The 24,249-nt window shown below is 43.5% G+C and overlaps 1 protein-coding gene across 1 annotated transcript in view; it reads right to left on the reverse strand.

Moving 5' to 3' along the window:
• The window catches only part of B4GALT5 (beta-1,4-galactosyltransferase 5), a 73,981-nt gene that overhangs the window by 26,850 nt on the left and 22,882 nt on the right, over nt 1–24,249 (reverse strand). The window contains exon 2 of the mRNA XM_050918142.1: nt 2,367–2,501. Coding sequence (XP_050774099.1) covers nt 2,367–2,501 — 135 coding nt within the window. The remainder of the gene's footprint in view (nt 1–2,366; nt 2,502–24,249) is intronic.

Genomic DNA, 24,249 nt, shown 5'->3' on the forward strand with positions numbered 1-24,249 from the left:
GCAGTAGTGACTCACTTGTACTGTGTTAACACTGAAAGGAGCAGTTTCAATGGGACATCAGTTTGCCTAATTCTTAGTTTTAGAAAGAAATGCTGTCAGTGCTTCATTATAAGTAACCATTTACATTTAGAAAGGGTTTGCTAGTATAGTTTATACCATTTCCCCCAAACAAAATAAGCTATAGAAACAAAGGGGCTTTTTGCCTGTATAACTGTGTCTATTTATAGTAGGGATTTTGCTGGCACAGCCAGGTTGGTCAGGCCTGGGGGGTGTGCATGTGACCAAATTAGCTATGCTGGTAAAAGTTCCAAGTTTGAATTCTTTATGTAGCCAGAAAAGCAAGACATGCTATATATTACCTAAACCAGTAGCCCCAAGTTTCTCCTCATTTACAAACTACTTGTTTACAAAAATCAGACAAAAATACAAAAAAAAGTGTCACAGCCACTATTACTAACAAATTGCTGACGCTCTCATTTTTACCATATAATTATAAAATAAATCAACTGGAATATAAATATGGTACTTACATTTCAGTGTATGCATATAGAGCAGTATAATCAAGTCACTGACTGTATGAAATTTTAGTTTGTACTGACTTCGCTAATGCTTTTTATGTAGCCTGCTGTAAAACTAGGCAAATATCTATATGAGTTGATGTACCCCCTGGAAGACCTCTGGGTACCCCTGGTTGAGAACCACTGACCTAGACCAGTAGTTTTCAAACTTATCTGATCGCAACCCCCTAATCTGTGTCTGTAGTTGCCGTGGTAGGGTGAGCACAATTTCTAAAAGGAAAATAGAACACCATGTTGGGCTCGCCCAAACCCTCCTTTCCCTCCCACCACACAGAGCTGGTCTGAGCCCCTCCCACCTCCGATAGCTCCACTGCTCATCCCCCCGAATCCTTTTTTGGCTAAACTGGGTATTTGTCCCATTTGCTCTTGCCAGGGCTTAAAAAGGGGATGGTCCCAGCCAAAACGGGCCATATGATCACCCTTGGCTGTGGTAAGAGCTACCCAGAGAGCCCAGGCTGCTATGGGAAGCCCCAGATATTCCACCTGCCCTGTGGAGTGTGCCAGGCACCCGAGAGCAGCCGCCCCAGGGCACACTGCCCAGAGCAGGTGAAGGGGCTGGGGTTCCTCACAGTGGCCCAGGATCCCTAGGCAACTCTTACCACAGCTTAGATCTGGCTTCTGGCCTGGCCAGGGACAGGGCCTTTGGGGGGAAGGGGAGGAGCAGGGGGCCTCATGGTGATGGGGAGTTGGGGGAACCCAAGTGTTCTTTGTGCCCAGGGCCACCATAAATCTTAATCCACCTCTGCACAGCAGACACGGCTACAGCAATTTTACATACACTGCCATAGGTTTGGCTTGGGCTACCTAAATTAAAATACAATTGGGCACCTAAATTCGCTCTCTTCTGGGCTGCAAGTTTTGTTGTGTGTTTCCTAGGAACACAAAATTGCACTACTTGTCTAAAGAAAAAAAAAAAAGATAAAAAAGATGGAAGACCAGATTAAGAGAACTGGCAGAGAAATTTCTCAGGGGAAATTTAAATATAGGCCACTTTTGGAGGAGGAAGATGGGTATGTATGAAGAGCAATTTGGTTCAAATGGATCACTAAAATACAAAGGTGGTATATCCAAAGCTGTCAAACTAGCATTACATTAGATCAGCGGTCCCCAACCTTTTTGTCTGGTGGGCACCAGACGAAGGACTGTGGTGGCGGTCGAGCATCCGCTGAAATGCAGCCAAATTTCGGTGGCATTTCAGCGGCGACGCCTCTCAATGATGCCGAATTTCAGTGGCATTTCAGCGAATGCTTGACTGCTGGCCAGGACGCGGGCACCATGGCGCCCGCGGGCACCGCGTTGGGGACCGCTGCATTAGAGGGAATACAGTGTAAGCAGTTTAAACAAAAACAAAAAACAAAAAAACCAGGGGCCTGTAGTCAGAACCCCTGTATCTATTCCCACTTCTGAAACAAAAACAATTTAGGGCAACTTCAGGTCCTTTCTTCCATGTAAATAGTGAGGCTCATAAGCATATGCATTTCTGTGCTACCCCTTCAAGAAAACAAAATGGGATTTCACACGTCACTCACTGTATCTCTAGAAAGCAGATGGAAGGAAAATGATGCAACCCATTCTTGTCTTGTTTTGTAAATACCTCAGTTACTAGAGGCATCTGAGGAAAGGGCCATATAGACTCCATAATATAATATGGAGGGTGATCTAAATAGAATAAAGAGGGTGACCTAAAAGCAAACTCTCCTCTTGTGTCATTCCCCTAAGAAAAACTGTTTAGACTTTCCTATGGTAATGGGAACTCTAATCAAATTGACTTAATTACTAAAAATATACCTGAGTCATTCATGCTGCTGTTCCTCTTGGCATAGGCACTGCGGACCACCTGCTCATAAACCTGCGCTCCTATTGTTCTCATATTCTCACGAATCATGATGCCTTGGGCTTGCATCATGAAGAGGTAGGTGTTCACTGAAAGAAAAAACCAGAGAAATTAAATTAGCAGCAAATTTTATAGGTAAGAGAAACTCAAATACTTAACCCTTTTTGGAACCATTCTGCTTCCCCTCAGTTTCCTTGTGTCAAGAAGCTCTTTGGGGGACACATGACCAAGTTACCAGACATGGGATGGGAAAGATCATACAATTTCACATGACTACATCTAAGGCATATTTCAAAAAGTATCTGGAACAATAAAAGGAATTTTAACTATTTAGCCCTAAAATCCAGGACTGTATTTTATAGTTAGAGGCTACATTCCTACTAAACCCTGACACCACTGGGTCACGTTTTTAGTAAACCAGGAAATATAGGACTTTGTAAATGGGGAACTTTAATAAGAGTGAATTTAGGGTTTTGGTGCTGATGGTGCACTACTGCCTGATTAGTAACAGAAATCAGCACATAAACATGGAATTTATTCCATTTTCATTAGGCTTGAAGCTCACCTTTAGTCAGTATACTAGCAAAGCGTGTCTGTTGGGATGCTTAGAACTAGACTAGTAAGTTGTAATAACTCTACCTTTACTCATCATGTATCTTTTTACATGTTGTTAAGTCCTCTGCTGCCTTTTGTCTGGTCCCCTTCTGCCTTTTCCAAGGCCTCTACATATCATGTTTGTACATATGCATTTTTGTGCCACCAGTCATTCTGGACAAAAAGGGATTTTTTAAAAATAGATTTACCTTTACTGGCAGCATTACTAATAAATACAGATGACATATGCCTTTCCTGGCTTTCTGAGGAACATACAGAAAACTTACAGCAGCACAGCTGTAAGATCTCCTGCTTAGCTGCTCTATCCCAATGGGAGAGCTCTCTCATTGACATCATTAAACCATCCCCAACAAGCAGCGGCAGGTATGTTGGCAGGGAGGCTCTCATGCCGTCACAGTACTGTTCACATTTACACCGACAAAAGTGCCACTTATGTCTCTCACTGGGGTGTTTTTTCACACCTTGGTGCAACATAAGTTATACCAATAAGAGTGCTAGCTTATACACAGCCTCAGACAATTTCTAAATAAAATCTATTTGAACAACTTCACCAAGGCCACAGATTATTAATGACAAAGATCCTAGAAGCAAGTTACATTGTATAGGGCCGAGTTGTTCTATGGCCACCTTTAAAAACAAAAACAAAGAAACAACTCTTTTGGACAACTTTGAAAGCACAGAGCAGAGCATCCCACTCCATAGGCTGCCACTAGCCTGATAGCAGAAATCCCTACCACAAGGAGGGGGTTAGTCATGTGGAATGGAATAAGGGACAGGCATGTAATAGTCTGTGAGGAGATTTCTATCTATTTTTAAAGAAAATTGCTAAAAGGATTGTGTAGAAAGAATATTTTATACCTGGTCCAAAATTAAAAGATAAATTAGGCTCACTGACAAATTTACATAGGTTTTGTAAAAAATGTGATAAAGTCTACATACATTCTCCTTCTGATTTTATCTTTCATTTACATTTTAATATGCTACAATGAATAATGCCACAAAAGGCCATGGGTTGGCTCAGGAAAATGTGATGTAACTTAATAGTCTGACAGACAATTCTGCAAAAGGTAATGTATTAAAAAATACCTTCTGATGGCTCAGCTGACGAGGCATGATTTTTGGCAAGGTCCTAGAAGCAGCAGGGGTTTCTGCCATTTGGATAGTGACAATTTATGGAGTGAGATGCCTTTTTTCCTTTCTGAGCTTTGTAAAAACTCCTTTTGGACAATTCAGAGAAGAGGGTACAATGACCCAGGTGTCAGCCTTGGCACATAAAAGCTCTCTTCAGTGTACATGCCATGGCAGCACTTTAACATGGCTTGTGTAGTCACAGCAGAGCTGGTGCACTGTTCACTGTCACTTAACAGCGCTGAAACTTGCTGCACTCAGGGGGTGTTTTTCCACACCCCTGAGCGAGAAAATTGTAGTGCTGTAAATTGCCAGCGTAGACAAGCCTGAGTATTACTGCTCTAAACCATGCAGTCTCTTCTCTGCTTTGAGCAAAATTCTATCGAATCAGCACTGTCTCTAATCTGTTTTTCAGCACTTCTGAAGATGGTCACACCCTTATTTCAAGAGACTGTTTTCCTTATAGCCTAGCAGCCCTCAGTGAGGAGTGTCTTCCTCTGTGGCCTGGTTCACACTACACTGCTAAACCGATTTTAACAGCATTAAATCAATTTAACGCTGCACCCGTCCACACTACACTGCTCTTTATATCGAGTTAAAGGGCTCTTTAAATCGATTTCTGTACTCCTACAAAACAAGAGGAGTAACGCTAAAATCGATATTACTATATCGATTTAGGGTTAGTGTGGACGCAAATCGACGTTATTGGCCTCATTCTTTTACAGTAGCTACCCACAATGCACCGCTCCAGAAATCGACGCTAGCCTCGGACCACGGACGCACACCACCGAATTAATGTGCCTAGTGTGGACGCGCACAACTGACTTTATAATATCTGTTTTATAAAACCGGTTTTAGCTAATTCGAATTTATCCTGTAGTGTAGACGTACCCTGTGACTGGAATGTTCCCAAAGTCTAAGATCATGACTCTATTTTACCTCTGCCCCAGAAGACAATAACTCCTTTTAACCTCAGATAAAATGTTGTACAGCACCTTGAGGGTGAAGCATTATGTAAACACTATGCATTTGTTATTGTATTCTCCAACCCTTTAATCAGGTTTCTTGCGGGCTAAAAGAATTCATTTTCACTAATCTTTTCAACATCAGATCTTCAGTTCCCTTTTGCCAGTTTGCATCACAATTCTAATGAGATTTAAAATGTTTGTATTCATTTTGAGGGATTGAATAGAGGAAAAAACAGAGTGTTTGAAAGTAGAGGAAAAATGCAGGTTAAATTAACCCAACACAGGTAAATGATTTAAACAAGAGTATTTAAAAAAGTGACCCAAGGCCCCCTGAAGCAGTGAGATGGAAAAGCTATAAGGAGAGATGAAAATACTAACAAGTTAAGCAAAGATGACATCATTCATTAAAAAGGAGGCCCTCAGCACAAGGGTGAGCAGTAAACCAACAAAATACCTTTGAACCCAAGGACAAGGACCATGCTTGTTACAAAACTATAACTGGCTTTCTATTGCAACATACAGAACAACAGCTTAACTTGGAAAAACAAAGGTTGGCTCATACCAGAAAGCTCCAAAGCTTATTATGCACCCACTCAGTCATTGAAAGTCCAGGTTAGAAAGGTTACTCTAGGGCAGTGGTCTCCAAAGTGGGGTGTGCAAGAGGAATGCCACTTCCCCCCTTCCCCCGACCCCCTTCTCAGCAGTTCAGCCAGGAGTCCGAGCGGCTTTTTTTTTTTTTTCTTCTTCAATAGTTCGGCCAGGAGCAGGGGGTGCGTGCTCAAAAATATTTTACTGATGGGGTGCCCGATCAAAAAAGTTTGGAGACCACTGCTCTAGGGCAGTGGTTCTACTGTGCCCCTTTCTGAGTCTGATTTGTCTTGCGTACCCCCAAGTTTCACCTCACTTAAGCTACTGGCTTACAAAATCAGACAAAAATACAAAAAAGTGTCCCAGCACGTTATTACTGAAAAAATGCTTATTTTCTCAATTTTACCATAAAATTATCAAATAATTTAATTGGAATATAAATTTTGTACATATATTTCAGAGCAGTATAACAAAGTAATTGTATAACATTTTAGTTGGTAAGGACTCCACTAGTGCTTTTTACATAGCCTGCCATAAAAATAGGCAAACATCTAGATGAATTGATATACCCCCAGAAGACCTCTGTATACTCCCAGGCACTAGGGCACTGCACCCACATTCCCCAATACAAAGTTCTAAACTGAGGGTATGTCTACACTACAAACACTACAATGGCCCAGCTGCAGCACTGCAACTACATCATTGTACCCCTCAAAAGAGGGTTGTTAATGGCAGAATTCTTCCATTGACCTAGCTGTGTCTACAATGGGGGTTAGGTCAACCTAACAATGTGGCACAGGTAAGGCTGCGAATTTTTCACGGAGGTCACGGATTCCATGACTTTCTGTGCCTTCTGCAGTGGCCAGTACGCCTGGCCCAGGGGTTGCCTGAGCAACTCAGGCAGCTCTTGAGCCAGTCGCACCAGCCACTGCTGGGGCAGTCTCAGGCCACCGCCTCCCTCCCCCACACTCCTGCAGAAGCAGGAGTTCGGGTGTGGGCGGGGGCTTAGGGTAGCACTTACTGCAGGGGGCTCCCCAGAAGCGGTGACATCCCACTGTCAGTTCCTAGGTGGAGGCGTGACTAGACAGCTATACACGCTGCCTCCACCTGCAAGCACCACCCCCGCAGCTCCCATTGGCCACAGTTCCTGGCCAATGGGAGCTGCGGAGCCAATGCTTGTAGTGGAGGCAGTGTGCAGAGCTGCCTGGCCACACCTCCGCCTAGGAGCTGGGAAAGAGGGATGTCGTCGCTACTAGGGAGGCGCGGTGCCCCGCAGGAATGCAGTCCCCCTCCTCCAAGCACCCACGGTGCCCTCCAGACTACCCCCCACCCCAAAGATTTAGTCAGGGATATATAGTATAAGTCATGGATCACAGGCCATGAATTTGTGTTTACTGCCCGTGACCAGTCCATGACTTTTACTAAAAATACCATGACTAAAATCACGGGCAGCAAGTATAATAGGCCAGGGGAGAATCTGCCTCCTCTGGTGCTGCTGCGGCAGCCGGACCCCCGGTTGTGGGATTTGGTGACAAAGTTTTTGTTTATTATGCCCCATGTAGATTCCGAGACTGTCTCCTCAGCTGCCCTGCTGGGGCCAGGGAAGGGGCGCCTATCCTGAAGCCCCAGCCCCAGCCCTCCCGCAGCAGGGACAGGCACTTCTCCCTCGCATCCCAGGTGCTGCTGCAGGAGACAGCGCTGGGGGAGTCCTCTCTCCTAGCAGTAACCCCAGAACACCCTCATACACCCCAAACCCCTCATCCCCAGCCCCACTCCAGAGCCTGCACTCCCAGCCAGAGCCAGAGCCCTCACCCCCTGCACCCAATCTTCTGCCCCAGCCCTGAACCCCTCAACCCTGGCCCCAGCCAGAACCTTCACACCTCTGCAACGCCAACCCTCTGTCCCAGCCCTGAGCCCCCTCCTACAAGAACCCCTCGGCCCCACCCCCACCACATGAATTTGTTATGTGTAGCAATATGAAGGTGATCTGTCACAAATCACTTCCATATTGGTGCACATAACAAAATTCATTCCGCACATAGTTGGGAAAAATTAGAGGGAACACTGCCAGAGTGAGAGACCATGATGCGTGGGGTTGTTTTTGTCTACCCTTGTAACACTGCCACAGAGCATGCAATGCCATTTAATGTAATGAGCAACTGAAGGAAGGCCAGATCTCTGCGAGACTGTGACATTTTGCACAAAGTCAAACTACTTTATGCTCAGGGCTTGGCACTGATAGCACATATGGAATGCCTCTAGCTGCTCCAAGTCTGCCTGTAAGGGACTCCAGGTTTCTTATCCATATAGTAATGTGGATAGTACAGAGGACTGATTGATCCTGTTTGGCTACACTTGCAGGTGTGCAGCGCTCGGAGTTACAGCTGTCTTTGTACAGCTGTGTAGGGAAAGCGCTGGAGTGTGGCCACACTGACAACTTATGTGGCCACATTTGCAGCGGTGTTGGGAGTGGTGCATTATGGGCAGCTATCCCACAGAGCACCTCATTCCATTTTGGTGCTGTGGGAAGGGGGCGGAGGGTGCAGGTCATTCTGCTTCCTGTCCCAACGCCCCGTGACGCATTGCTTCACATCCCAGCAATCTGTTTTTCTGTCCACGTTTGGCGCCATCTTGACTCTCTCAACGGTTTCTGTGCAGCGCAATTTCTGTGGGAAAGGGAGCCCAAACTGCTGAAGAGTATGCTGAAGAGTCTCCCCAGCGCATCACGTTTGGCAGTTGAACTATTCCTTAAGATCCAAAGCGATGAGGAGTCTGACGATGATAGCGAGTCGCCTGATGCGTATGACACTAAATTGCTTCTGGCATTCACAGAAATGCTCAGCACCGTGGAACGTCGCTTTTGGGCTCGGGAAACAAGCACTGAATGGTGCGATCACATTGTCATGGAAGTCTGGGATGATGAGCAGTGGCTGCAGAACTTTCGGATGAGAAAAGCCACTTTCATGGGACTGTGTGAGGAGCTCACCCCCACCCTGTGGCGCAAGGACACGAGATTGAGAGCTGCCCTGCCGGTGGAGTAGCAGGTGGCTATTTCAGTCTGGAAGCTGGCAACTCCAGAGAGCTACCGATCGGTCAGGAAGCAGTTAGGAGTGGGAAAGTCGACTGTTGGAATCGTGTTGATGCAAGTTTGCAGGGCCATTAATCGCATCCTGCTAAGAAGAACTGTGACTCTGGGGAACGTGCAGGACATTGTGGATGGCTTTGCACAAATGGGTTTCCTTAACTGTGGAGGGACGATAGATGGGACGCATATTCCTATTCTGGCACCAGCCCACCTAGCATCCGAGTACATTAAGCGGAAGGGGTATTTCTCTATGGTTCCCCAGGTGCTTGTGGATCACCATGGGCATTTCATTGACACTAACACAGGCTGGCCTGGAAAGGTGCATGATGCACGCATCTTTAGGAACACTGGCCTGTTCAGAAAGCTGCAGGCAGGGACTATTTTCCCAGATCGCAAGATCACAGTAGGGGACGTCGAAATGCCCATTGTGATCCTTGGAGACCTCGCTTACCTGTTAATGCCTTGGCTTATGAAACCGTATACAGGGAAGCTTGACAGGAGCAAGGACCGGTTCAACTACAGGCTGAGCCAGCGCCAAATGACTGTGGTGTGTGCTTTTGGCCGTTTAAAGAGGCGCTGGTGATCTCTGTATGGGAAGCTAGACTTGGGGGAAAGCAGCATCCCAGCGGTTATATCCGCATGCTGTACCCTCCATAATATTTGTGAAGGGAAGGGTGAAAAATTCAGTCAGGCATGGACCTCCGAGGTTCAGCGCCTGGAGGCTGAATTTGCACAGCCAGAGAGCAGGGCTACTAGAGAGGCCCAGCACAGGGCTGCAAGGATTAGGGATACCTTGAGGGAGGAATTTGAGGCTGAAAACCAACAGTAATGTTTGGTGCCTTGCACGGGAGTGAAGTGCAGTGGTTACAATGTTAGTAGGAATCTGTTTTTCCTAAGCTGATTTGCAGTGCCTGTTTCTTTCCTGGGCTAAGGTATCTTTGACTTTCTGCAATAACAAAGACTGTTTTCAAAGCCAAGAATTCATTTATTGAAAAGAAAATAACTTTATTGACAGAGACACAACATTTTGGGAACCTAAAAGGGCAGGGGGGTGGGGTGGGGAACTGTACAGTCACAGGTTTGAATGTGTCCTGTCTGGAGTGCTGTGCAATAACTGCTGCACTTCAGGATGCCTATACTGCATGGTGATGGGGGTTGAGTGCGGAGGGTAAGGGTCATAGTGCTCATGGCTGGTTTGTAAACGTACAGGTGTTGGAGGCAGCTGGTGGTGGTAAGAACCTGGATGCTGGGGAAGGGGTTTTGAGCTGACATTGGGGCACAAGGAAAGAAAGAGCTTTGGGACGGGGGCGGGGGGCTGGCGCGGTAGTGCTCTGCTTGCATGGCTACGAGCGCCTGGATAGAGTCCACTTGGTGCGTCAGGATTCTTATCAGCTGCTTTGTGCTTTTCTTCCTGGCCGCTGCGTTGGTACTTGGTGGATAAAGACCACCTTAAGGTCGCTTCAACCTCCCTGGCCACACTATAGCAGACCTTAAGGTGCCCATCCTGCAGCAAAAAAAGGTTCAGGACCAGACTCCAAAGAGAGACTGCTTAGCTTCAGTTCATCTGCAAATTTGACACCATCAGCTCAGGATTAAACAAAGACTGTGAATGGCTTGCCATCTACAAAACCAGTTTCTCCTCCCTTGGTTTTCACACCCCAACTGCTAGAATAGGGCCTCATCCTCCCTGATTGAACTAACCTCGTTATCTCTAGCTTGCTTGCATATATATACCTGCCCCTGGAAATTTCCACTACATGCATCTGACGAAGTGGGTATTCACCCACGAAAGCTCATGCTCCACAATGTCTGTTAGTCTATAAGGTGCCACAAGATTCTTTGCTGCTTTTACAGATCCAGACTAACACGGCTACCCCTCTGATACTTGACAGCATTTTGTTTTTAAACGAAAGACCTCCAGTCTTGGTTTATAATCTTCAGGTGATGAAGAATGTACAACAACTCACAGTAAATTGTTCCAGTGGTTATTTGGGACGATTTAACTTCAAGAGAACTAGCTTCTAAAATACATACTGTTCATTTGAATGTGCCTTTCATCCAGGGACCTCAAAGTTGATGTATTAAATCTCAAACTCTCTGAGGTAGCTGAGTTGTTATATGATTAACCATAAAAACTGGGAGCCAGAATTCTAATCCTAGCTCTAGTACATACTTGATGTGTGGCCCCAAGTAAGTAATCCCCCAAGGGTAAACTATGTCCTGGATCTTCCATCTATAAGAGGAGGGAATAACTGCTCCTTGCCATAAATCAGTATGGTCATACAGCGCTATGAAGGTGTAGGGGTGCTGTTTTTAACATATTATTAGCTACGCGTATACTGTCATTTTCTGAATGGCCAACAGGCACATAATTTAAACTACTTGTCTACTGTAAGTACCACACCAGTCAGAAATAAAACCCAGTCCTGATTCCCAGTCTCCTGCTACAATTACTAAACCTTTCCTCACGAAAAGTGATACACCTAGGAGGAAAAAAATATGGAGCACCTCAAACATTTGCCTAAATTAATGATTACCCTTCCTAGCAAAAAGAACGAGGAGTCCTTGTGGCACCTTAGCGACTAAAATTTACCTGGGCACAAGCTTTCCTGGGCTAAAACCCACTTCATCAGATGCATGCCTTCCTAGCAAGATTCTGATTCTCTTATTTTAAGGTAATTAGAGTTCATGAAGAGATGCAATTCCACATTAGCTTGCCTCTTGTTTACATTCCTTCCCTCCCCCTTCACAACTATGCAGATGTCATTGTCTCTCCATTTACTGTAATCAATCAAGGACAGAGAGTTAAGAGATCAGATTACCTTCTTGCTAGGGTTTCTCTTTCTCCTGGACCAGTAACACTGCCTCTAAGAGGAAGGGAAACATCAGCTGCAGATCCAATTTTCCACTAAGCAAAGGAAAGTAATGCTACTGTGTCCAATTAGGACTTATGGGCATTACACAGTTAAGTCTATAATGCCACAGACTCTCTCTTCAATGAGCCGAGTACCAATATCAGTGACCAACACCTTATCTCTTCTCAACGTGGCACCACCTACACACTGTTGAGAACCTGAACTCTGGCAAAGGCTTACAGTTCAGCATGCAGGAAACGGCAAGAGCCGCGCAGAGTCCCAAACACCACCTCAGAACTGCTTTTATTGTAAGACCTTTGTAAATCCGTCATTCACTGAGCACTGATTCCTCACTATCCTTAGGCAGAGTGGGATCTTTAACTTACAGAGCCATCTGCTTTCAATAAACAAGTTTCTGGTCAGAAAGAGAGGGACCAATGCTCTCCATTAAATGCAAGAGATCCAACTAGTTAGTTCCTACTACCACCCTCATTCCTCGGGCCAGAAGGTGGCAAGAACGCCACGGAGGCAAAAACCTTTTAAGAGAGAGCACCAAATGCCTCTAAAGGAATGCTCAGGTCAATCCACAGTCAGCCTCAACTAGATCTAAGAAAGGATCTCTTGAACTCCTGGACCAGGGGAGGGTGTATGTATAATGTCATTCATTCCCCTCCCCAAACCAAGAAAGCACCATGTTTTAGGCCGTCTTTCAGTTTCACTTTCAAGTTCTGGATACCAAGAAAATCATACAGAACGGAGGCTAAATTTGAGCTATTTCCTGCACTTCTTCAAAATCAAGCCACTACCTTTATTTATATGGTGTTTCTAGCCGTGTTGACCTTTGCAGGCTCAAAATTCAGACACTCTGGAGCAGGCTGCTACATCCAGAGCAGAATAGACAATAGAAATCATCTTCCCAAAAATATAAAGCCACTATCTATATCACATTCAAATTAAAGAAAAATAGCATTTGGACTTGCTAAATCCTTTAAATTAGAAAAAGATTATCTATGCCCAGGAGAGATTATAAATTATTTTTAGCCTGGAAGATTTTAACAGACTAATGGGTTTATCTGGTTTGGTGGATTAAATAAAGCCTTGCCATCTAATCCAATCCAATCCTAGCTTCCTAACCAAGTTATAGCACCCCAGCCATAAGAATTAAACAGTTTATGGCATGCAGTCATTTGGGACATTCCACATTTATCAGACAGGAGTAAGATACTTGACATACTTCACCAGTAGTGAATTGAAACTGCACTGCTGAGGTGAAATGAATCTAAGCTGTTACAACAAACTAAGAGCTGTGGCTGCAACTGAACTATTCTTATGGAGGCCAAATGTGTGTGTTTCTCATCGGTTGTCAAATAATAGGTGTCTTACCCCCACCAGGGGTCTAGGTTTAATTCAAATTCTGATTAAGCTCTTTTACCTAATGAGAAAACTATAGACTTGACTGATTAACATTCAAGTCTCATGCAAGAATGTTAAAGTTAATAATGCAAAAGGAAAGCACACACTCTAAATTCTCCAGCGCAAGTGCAAGGCTTGCAATTAATTTTTTTTTTAAACATGGAAATGGAACATATTTTCTCTACAGTTATTGAAACACACATGGGATCTCATGATGACATTTTTAAGAGTAGAACTAGGTCCTAAAATATTTGAATATTCTTTCCATCTTCAAAACTTGGGTTGAAAAACTCTGTGCCAAAGCCAAAAGGGATTATGAGGCAGTGCGCACAGCTTCGAGGGTTGCATTGTTTGTCTCCAGTGTGGCAAAACTGAAGAAAATTTGAGATTCAGCCTCTAACTTCAACATCCACTCAGTATGTAGCAGCAGTCAAAAAAGCGAACAGAATGTTGGGAATCATTAAGAAAGGGACAGATAAGAAGACAGAAAATAGCATATTGCCTGTATATAAATCCATGGTACACCCACATCTTGAATACTGTGTGCAGATGTGGTTGCCCCATCTCAAAAGAGATATACTGGAATTGGAAAAGGTTCAGAAAAGGGCAACAAAAATTATTAGGTGTATGGAACAGCTGCTGTACGAGGAGAGACAAGTAAGACTGGTACTTTTCAGCTTGGAAAACAGATGACTAAGGGGGGATATGATACAGACCTAAAATCATGACTGGGGTGGAGAAAGTAAATAAGGACGTGTTATTTACTCCTCATAACTCAAGAACTAGGGATCACCAACTGAAATTAACAGCAGTTGGTTTAAAAGAAACAACAGGAAGTATTTCTTCACACAACGCACAGTCAATCTGTAAAAGCAGCAAAGAATCCTGTGGCACCTTATAGACTAACAGACATTTCAGAGCGTGAGCTTTCGTGGGTGAATACCACTTCGTCAGATGCATGTACTCACCCACGAAAGCTCATGCTCCAAAACGTGTTAGTCTATAAGGTGCCACAGGATTCTTTGCTGCTTTTACAGATCCAGACTAATATGGCTACCCCTCTGATATTAGTCAACCTGTAGAACTCTTTGTCAGAGGATGTTGTGAAGGCCAAGACTATAACAGGGTTCAAAAAAGAACTAGATAAATTCATGGAGGATAGGTCCATCAAACCTGGGAATGGGCAGCAAGGGACGGGTCACTTGATGATTACCCATTCTGTTCATTCCCTCTGGGACACCTGGCACTGGCTACTGTAAGAAGATAGGACAATGGGCTAGATGGACCTTTGGTCTGACCCAGTATGGCCATTCTTATGTTGACACTGCATATGAACCACAACACTATTCCTATTTCACAGAAATGTGTTTATTCCCTAAAAGCAATATAAAAATCTAAAACAAAAAAAATCTCCTGCCAAGGTTTCAAACACTCATAATGGGGCTAAAGAGTCAAGACACAACAGGGGCATGGAGCTCAGTATTTCAGATAAGATTCTGATTTCAAGGCAGATACAATTAACCTAGTAAAACTTAGTATAGCTTCAAGGCTCCTTTGTGGTAAAGGGACTTTAACCTTTTTTATCTTAACTGCACCTAATGACTCATATCTTGCTTATTATTTACTTCAGTCATTGTTAAACATGGTGGAAAATAAAAGACATTTCAATATGCATTTTTTCTAAATCTTTTCAGTCCTCTGGCTTGAAATTTGTTAAGTTTCACTGTTGGATTCACACCACTTCCAATTTTTTGAATGATTTATTTTATTTTTTAATCACATGGATGACTGTGCCAACAGTTTGATGCCTCTCATCAAACAAATGGGTCACTTACTTTTCACAATATAGTAGAAGTTTCCCGTTGGGAAGACATTCCCCACAGAATGTCAGAACTACAACTGCAGAGTAAACCTATGGCCCAAAACAAATTTCAGACTTCTGGTCTACTTCACTACAGCAGAGTTTCCTGTCAGCAAGGTCCACTATACTTATGGAAAGTTTTTTAAAAAAAGTTTGGCTTCAAAACCAGGGCCGCCCAGAGGATTCCGGGGGCCTGGGGCCATCGGCGGCAGGCGGCTCTGGTGGACCTCCTGCAAGCGTGCCTGCGGAGGGTCTGCTGGTCCCGTGGCTCCGGTGGAGCATCCGCAGGCATGCCTGCGGGAGGTCCACCGGAGCCGCGGGACCGGCAAGCGGCAGGGCGCCCCCCATGCTGCGAAATTCTAGAGCCGGTCCTGTTCGGCGGCGGGGGGCCCTTCCGTTCTGGGACCCGCTGCCGAAGTGCCCCGAAGACCCGTGGCAGGGGCCCTCCGCTGGCGAATTACTAGCAAAGCAGGACCTGCCGCTGAAGTGCAGCCCACTCTTCGGCGGTAATTCGGTGGCGGAGGACCCCTGCCGCGGGTCTTCGGGGCACTTCGGCAGCGGGTCCCGGAACGGAAGGGTCCCCCCACCGCTGAATTACCGCCGAAGACCGGGTTGCACTTCAGCGACAGGTCCCGCTTCGGCGGTAATTCGCTGGCGGGGGGTCCTTCCCCCCGGAGCGGATGGTCCCCCCCGCGGGCAAAGACCGGGAGTGGAAGCAGCTCTGGGGCCCGGAAAACTCTTGCAAGTGAAGGACCCCGCTCCAGGGGACCCGAAAAACTCTCGTGGGGGCCCCTGGGGAGCCCGGGGCAAATTGCTCCTCTTGCCCCCCCCCCCGGGCGGCCCTGTTCAAAACAAAAGAACACATTTAACAATGTATTGAGGTCAACAGACTAAGTTACTTCTAGATTTAAAATCTAATGACTGTGTTCCAATGCAGCTACAAAAATCATACAAAGTATCCAGGTGCTGCATAAGATTTCAGAAGGATTCTTATTGTCTGACGTTAAAAACTGCAACACTGTAACAAAACTGCTGCAACTGCTATAACAGAAGAAAGATGCAACCTTGATGCTTTGGTATCAAGGCTGCTATTTCATATAAGAAACATGTGGTTATGTGATAGGTGTTTATATTAAGCTTTATCAGGAATTATTTATGTAGACTTTGGATAACTTTAAAATATTTCTTCCACTGGCTGGCAAACAGCTGATAGAGATGGCATTATTCAGAAGATCCAACTCACTGCTAAAGGATATAGTTGCTATTTGGTAAGGAAGGAGTTATTCTTCTACCCATGATGAATTTCTTTATCCCGTCCAGTTAACAAATGCACCAGACATTCATTCGCAGGAAAGCAGAGATCAGGACCAGCCAGACCCAAGTTTAGGCAGCTTAATTTCAGGTGAACGAGGATTGTGCTCTAGACCAGAGCTAATGATAGCTGGGTCCTTATTTCTGAACTGCCTATTTTGTGAGAACATTCAGAAAAGGACATTTTATGGGGATACAAAGTTGTCCGTCTATGAAGCCTATGTTCTCAGGAATTTTTTAGCGCAACAGGCAATATAAGCACAAGCTGTTATTGTTATACAGGAAGGCAACGTTTATTTAATCAACTGCCAGTTCAACTTTTAGTATTGAGAACGTTATCTTTCCATTTTAGGTTCAGTGTTTCCAATATTCATTAGCAGGTTTTCAATGTCAAAATATGAATGTAATTTACAAAGCTTACTCCACGGATATCCTTACTTTCATGGCTGAAACAATGTTTTTTTGTTTCCAATCCCTTTGGGGAAAGTGGAGGAGAGGAATGGAAAAAAGATGAGGTTCTCTCTCTCCTTCCCCCAACAAGAGACAGACAGACGCACACTCTTTTAAAGACCAAACATATATTCAATGTAAGCAATTGGAATTCTAAATAGATAACTGGTATCTGAAGGTGAGTAGAGACGTATTTACATATTTTTATTTAATAAATCCCTATTTTTGAAGTGGCCACTGCATACGCTCAGTTATTTTGTTTACAGGAGGTGGTTTCTAGAAGCCATCATAATTTCCCCCCAATAGTTCCCATGTCCTTTTGGCCATGGAAAGCTATGTTTACCAAAACTACTGCCTGAAATGATCAGACGTGATACTGTAAGACTAGTATGCCCCCTCCTTCACAGCAGGAACAAAATGCATTGCAGGTTAGGCAAAAGCACTACTAGACTTTACCATCACCAACATACTTACAACATTATTTTTAACCTGTTACAATTGAATTAAAAAATTTTTTTACAGTCTGATGTTAAGTGTTAACAAGGCTACCCTGGGAGACTGAAACAAGGAGGAGTCCTTGGGGCACCTTAGAGACTTATTTATTTGCCCAAATAAATTTGTTAGTCTCTAAGGTGCCACAAGGACTCTTCGTTGTTTTTGCTGATACAGACTAACACTGCTTCCACTTTGAAACCTGGGAGACTAAGTTTATCAAGGGGAATAAGTACCTCATCACCACTACCTTATAATCAGACTTCAGAATGCACCCTGAAGGCAATTAAGCAGTCCCCACCACAGCCTGCTGCTTTCTCTACAGCACAAAGACTTGTGTGCTACAAAATTCAGTTACCAGAATCCACTATTCTAAATTAGCTCTAGCCAGTGGAGTTGCTAGTGGTACTGTATGTTCTGTCGTTTGTCCAAACAGAAAAAAAGTAACCAATAAAATGCTACACCACTGCCATGTGGTCAAAAAAAAATAACCATCTTGTGGTGCATTTTATCCATTTTGTGGAATTTTAGAAAGTAAACTTGTTAAGAGCCAAGGCACTATACTTGACATTCTTGACCAATTCCAATACATTGTGCCTCCCTAAATTCCTCCTACAGCTTCAAGGATAGGGTATTCCACCCTTCCTATTCTCAACTATTCCATTGTGTTGATGTGAATTATTAAACTGTTGCCATGGTCCACTCCAGAGGCCACTCACACTTTTTTATTTGGGGGGGGGGAGAATAGCCTCTTAATTACCTCTTCATTATATTATGAAGCTGCTTAGCTAATGGCTCTTAGAGAACTTTGAGATCTCAAATGAAAGGTGCTAGATGAGTGCAAAGAATTATTAGTACTCTCGCAAATTATCAAAACTTCAGGCTCCTCAAATCTACTATATTACTGGAATTCTGTTAAATCCACATTTTTGCATCTGAGCTACTAAAACTTAAGACTTTACTGCATGACACTGATAGGGATAGGGATGGAAGATTCAAAGTTTTAAAAGATTTCTCTTCCTGTTTCATGAATGATTCAGAATTCTCACTGACTGATAGAAGAACAAGACAAAAATTGATAGAGCATAAACTGAAATTAAGTTTGACAAGACAATTCGTCAAATAATGTCAACTATTATTCGACCATGATCAAATCTCGTCCAGTATTCCAGCAATGTAGATTGTGGCCTACTTTTCTGATTGCATCATAGTGCCACCTGTTAGCAAGCCTCCTTAAATGTCTCAATCACTCACTTGACTAAAAGTTAACACCGCTTGTTGAGAAATGAGTGAACTAACCCCATCCTGACTGACTGGAATCTTATAGAACACTACAGTATATTTATATCTGTATATCTTTGTTTGTACACTAGGTCATCAATGTACATGGTAAAAAAGGTAACCCCTGCCCTGAAGAGTTTACCTTCTAAACTGACTACAGCCGTACAGAAATTCACACAGAATGGAGTGGTGGGAGGTAAATAACAGTTCAGTCATTAACCCTCCTCCCTAACTAGAGAAAAGATGTACAGCCATCAAGCTCTACGAAAAATTGGCTCTCTGTCCACCTAGTGTAAGTGCATTTAAAAATGACTTTTCTTTTATAGTTACTATGCATTAATTCTCTTTTTTTTAATAACGGCTCTGTCTTAAATAAATTTCAAATTTAAATGCTAACCTAACAAAAATGTTAAGTACTACTATTCTTTAGAGCAGGGGTAGGCAACCTATGGCACGGGTGCCAAAGGGGGCAAGCGAGCTGATTTTCAGCGACACTCATACTGCCCGGGTCTTGGCCACCCGTCCAGAGGCTCTGCATTTTAATTTAATTTTAAATGAAGCTTCTTAAACATTTTTAAAACCTTATTTATTTTACATACAACAATAATTTAGTTATATATTATAGACTTATAGAAAGAGACCTTCCAAAAACGTTAAAATTATTACTAGCACGCGAAACCTTAAATCAGAGTGAATAAGTGAAGACTCATCACAGCACTTCTGAAAGGTTGCCGACCCCTGCTTTAGAGCTTCACTTCATTGTGGAGTTTTGTTTTTTTTTTGGTAGTTAAAATAACTCAGGTAAGTAACTTGGGGTTTTTTATAATTAGGCATAAGTATTTAAGGCTAAACCCAGTGGAGACCATACAGTCTTGTTCTTCTTTTGTTATTGTTAGTAACAATAGTGAGGCAGACAATGAAGCACAACCTTTGGAAAGTGGGGAGGGCCCTAGATAGATACCAAAGGTGAGCTCCCATTCCTCCTACAAGGTATAATCAAAGTAGTTATAAGTACCAGGAGAAAACTGCAGTGTATCACACCTAATGCTTGTAAGGGTATGTGCTGCTCCTGTGGAGTCTCACAATAAACAAATGTACCAGCTGCAAAATTAAGTCCTTCACACCTTGTGTCAAACCTTAGTCCCAGACTTGGACCTTAGCGTCCAAAATATGGGGGTTAGCATGAAAACCTCCAAGCTTAGTTACCAGCTTGGACCTGGTACTTGCTGCCACCACCCAAAAAATTAGAGTGTTTTGGGGCACTCTGGTCCCCCTGAAAAACCTTCCCTGGGGACCCCAAGACCCAAATCCCTTGAGTCTCACAACAAAGGGAAATAATCCTTTTCCCTTCCTGGAGAGATACACAGACACAAGCTCTGTGAAACTACACAGAGTGACTCCCCCTCTCTGTTCCCAGTCCTGGAAACAAAAAGTACTTTCCTCTTCACCCAGAGGGAATGCAAAATCAGGCTAGCAAATTCAACACACACAGATTTCCCCCTGATTTCTTCCTCCCACCAATTCCCTGGTGAGTGCAGACTCAATTTCCCTGAAATTTCCCAGAAAAGAAAACTTCAACAGGTCTTAAAAGAAAGCTTTATATAAAAAAGAAAGAAAAAATACATACAAATGGTCTCTCTGTATTAAGGTGACAAAATACAGGGTCAATTGCTTAAAAGAATATTGAATAAACAGCCTTATTCAAAAAGAATACAAATTAAAGCACTCCAGCACTTATATTCATGCAAATACCAAAGAAAAGAAACCATATAACTTACTATCTGATCTCTTTGTCCTTACACTTAGAAACAGAAGATTAGAAAGCAGAACTACTTCTCCAAAGCTCAGAGAAAGCAGGCAGACAGAAAACAAAGACCTTAGACACAAAATTCCCTCCACCCAAAGTTGAAAAAAAAATCCGGTTTCCTGATTGGTCCTCTGGTCAGGTGCTTCAGGTGAAAGAGACATTAACCCTTAGCTATCTGTTTATGACACCTTGTCACTCAGTGATCCACTGAAAGGGTGAGATGGGATTCAGAGTGAAGCCAAAATTCTTGACTTCTGGTTTCTAAAGATGAACACAAAAACCCTTCACTCACAAATGCTATGTCTATGTCTACACTAGAGACCTGACAACGGCACTGCTGTACCGATGCAGCTGGCATTGCTGCAAGATCTCTCATGTAGCTGCTCTATGCTGACAGGAGAGAGCTCTCCCATTGACATAATTCAACCACCCCCAACAAGCAGCAGTAGCTATGTTGGTGGGAGAAGCTTTCCTGCCGACATAACGCTGTGCACACTACCACTTATGCCAGCAAAACATATGTTGCCCAGGGAGGGATGTTTTTTCACACTCCTGAGTGTCAAACTTTTCTGACACAAGTGGTAGTGTAGACATAGGCTAAGAGTGATCTCTCACAGTAACAGTCTCCTGCTCACACAGAAGTTTGGTCTCCTAAAGAGTAATTTCTGATTAAACAAATGGAATAGTGAGTCCTTAGTTCCAGTAGTCAGGGCTTAAAGCATTTACCCAACATTTACTGCCTCATGGACTAAGCCTCACATCCAGGGTGGAGAGTGCCCCCAAAGCCACTGCAATTAAAGAGTGCTGCATTGTGCACCATATGAAGTAAATTTCAATTTAATAGATTTTATTTAAATGACACTATATATTTTGCTTCCAAGTCTCAGTCTCTTGGGTATCCATTCCCATCTCTGACACTGATTGTCTTAACTACAAGGCACTTCTCCAGCATCCGTAAAATGAGGACTAGACTACTTATCTACTATAGTGGTGTTTAGGAAGCTAAACCCATTAGACTAAAGCACTATGAGCTCCTTGAATGGAGGACAGAATGGAAAAGTTTTCACTCATGGTCACCATTATCTTTTTGTTTTGTCCTCCCTTTAGTATTCAAACATTTTAGAGATATAGAAGGGTATTGCTGCCATTGTACATTCCTGTCTGAATTTCAGGTATTAGGTTGCTGGCTAAACTACTATACTTAAATAAAGGAGGGCTGTCCCCTGTTACCCTCTTTGCTGAAATGCAGTCAAATATTTTAGCTTGAGAGCTAGTCTCAAAGCTGGCATTTTCAGGGGTTTGCTCCATTTAAAATAAGGCAATGAGCTTATCCCTTGATTAAATACATAGCATAATCCACCTAAATCTTGTTAGCTGAGAAGCAAGTCAATCGTCTTGCTAGTCGTAGGTTGTGTTTTATTTTGCTGCCAGGAAAGCACTGAAGACGTCTTACTAACTGAAACCGCAACTGAGAAACTCACCTGCATATTACAGCAAAGGAGAAAGTGCTGAGCAAACAATTCTGAGCAGAGGTTTCAACATTTACTGAAACAAAACAATTCAGTGCATCTGCTGCAGGGAGGTTTAGATTGATTCAAGGCACTGGAGATTGTGGGTTTCTTTTATAATCCTACAAAATGGGATCTATATCTGCAATAGACAGCAATCAGTGAAAAGCAGCGGCGGCTCCAGGCAGCATGCCTGGGGCGGCAAGCCATGGGGGGCACCCTGCCAGTCTCGGCAAGGGCAGCAGTCAGGCTGCCTTCAGAGGCTTTCCTGCAGGAGGTCCCCGGTCCCGCGGATTCGGAGGCAGTTCAGCAGTGGCTACACCGAATCTGCGGGACAGACGGACCTCCCACAGGCATGCCACCAAAGGCAGCCTGCTGCCGTGCTTGGGGCAGCAAAAAAGCTAGAGCCGGCCCTAGTCAAAAGATGCAGATTCATCTCAACATAGGCAACATAACAGATTGCCTACAGACTACTTCCTTCAGTGACTGGGGTCTCAATGGCTCTTTGGTGTATCTTAGCTTGGTCAGCATTAGGGATTCCACTGTCTACCTCTTAGTTAGGATTTTCAATAGCGTCACTGAATACAATGCGGGGGGAACGGGGGACCACAATTTTATTAATAAAGAATGGGATTTGTATGGAGCAGCTGGTATTTAATGGAGGGGAAAACTGAAAGCAAAAATGATGCATTTTAAAGAAAAACAGGAAGGCCTGGTCTCCACTTAAAAATTGCACTGGTATAACCATGTTGGTTAGGTGTGTAATTTTTTTGTTTTAAATCAAAATTGTCATATCACTAAAAGCCCTAGTATGGACACAGTTGAACCAGTATAAAGGTGCTTTATACCAGTGCAACATTCCCCTTCCTGTACATAAATAGCTATAATGTGTAAAACACCTTCATCCCAAGGACTGTGTCCACAGTAGGAGAACTGTACTGCTATCCTGGTACAGTTAAAGCAGTTCAACTTTCTAGTGTGGACAACGCCTAAGTCTCTCTCTTCTACCACATTTCCCAGAAACCCCCGAGACACTGCTGTGCAAGCAAAGCAAGCTGACTCTTAGCTCCTTGTCCACGTTGTGAGGGGAATACAGGCTGGGGAGCAGGGAGACAGTCCACTCTGGGATTCCAATGTTAGTCACTGACATTAAATAGATGATAAAATAAACTGACTAAAAATCCCTTTCCCTCTGAGTTGCTTACCCTTCATTCCTTTGGCTTTTGTGAGGTTATCCTTTCAACAGTGCACCAGTTAGGGTCTTGCAAACTGGACAAGATGAGTTTCTACTAGTAAAAATAATCAGGAATTCTCTCTCTTTTCAAGCTTCTAAAGAAATAAGAGGCACAAATCCTCTTTTTCCCCTTGCGTTCACTTTCAACATGTTTTTTCCATCTCTATCCTTACAGTACAATTCTATTCTGAAGAAAGCTCCATGTTTCAGTGATTTCTGCAGCAATGAACTCAGTGAGACTCAATGAGCTCTGTTTGCCTCCAAGAATCAAGCTAGGTTCTTTTCTCACTCTTCACCAACAAAGGTTCCACAAGCCAAATTATGTCCTCTCTATCTGTGGTGTAAAGCTAGTATCTTCACTGGGGCTGCACAGGTGTAACTGGGTGAAAATTGACAAAGAACTCTATTGATCATTCATAAGAAGGGGCAGAATCCAGTTCACTCACAGTTGTGTTGGCTCAGCAGAACTAGTAGGAATAATAAAAAGATAATGACTCACAACAATGTTGCAAGTCGTTAAGTTAGCAGATCTGCACTGATGCATGCATCAATACATTAACAGATTTGTTAACAAACATACAAATTTGTATATAAATTAAAGTCTGAAAGTAGCTAAACAGACACAGAGAATGAAATACTTTCAGAATAAGCACAGTATACTTTTTGATGCCTCAGATAAATGAAGTGCAAATTTCCCATTCAAAAGAAGGATCTATTCTCAGAATAGGCTTGTTTAAAAGGAAATTGCTTTTGCACCAAAATGTTGCATATAAGGCATCTGGTCTCAGCCCTGGTCTACACTACAGAGTTTGTAAGCTTTTGTAAGAGTTCGTAACTTGTCCACTACACCGACTTAACTCCGCCTTCATGGAGAGGCATAGTGCTTAAGTCAACATAGTTAAGGTCAATGCAGTGTCAGTGTAGACACTGCACTGCTTAAACTGACTGTTGCTGCCTTTCAGAAGCCATCCCACAATGCCCCAAATTGATAGTGAAATTGGTGCAAGCACTCCTGGTGAGGACATGAACAGTTGACACAAAGAGCGTAGTGTGGACATGCAAAGCAAGTTTAATTACTGTGTGGTAGTTGTAAGTCAAAGTAACTTAGGTAGACTTAATTTTGTACTGTAGACTTGCCCTCAGGAATGTAACTGCATGCTAGGTACTTCTTCAATGAAGTGTTTTTAATCATAAAATATTAGGGTTGTAAGGGACCTCAGGAGGTCATCTAGTCCAACCCC

Source organism: Gopherus flavomarginatus, chromosome 11, assembly GCF_025201925.1.
Source record: "Gopherus flavomarginatus isolate rGopFla2 chromosome 11, rGopFla2.mat.asm, whole genome shotgun sequence".
Classification (NCBI taxonomy): Eukaryota; Metazoa; Chordata; order Testudines; family Testudinidae; genus Gopherus; species Gopherus flavomarginatus.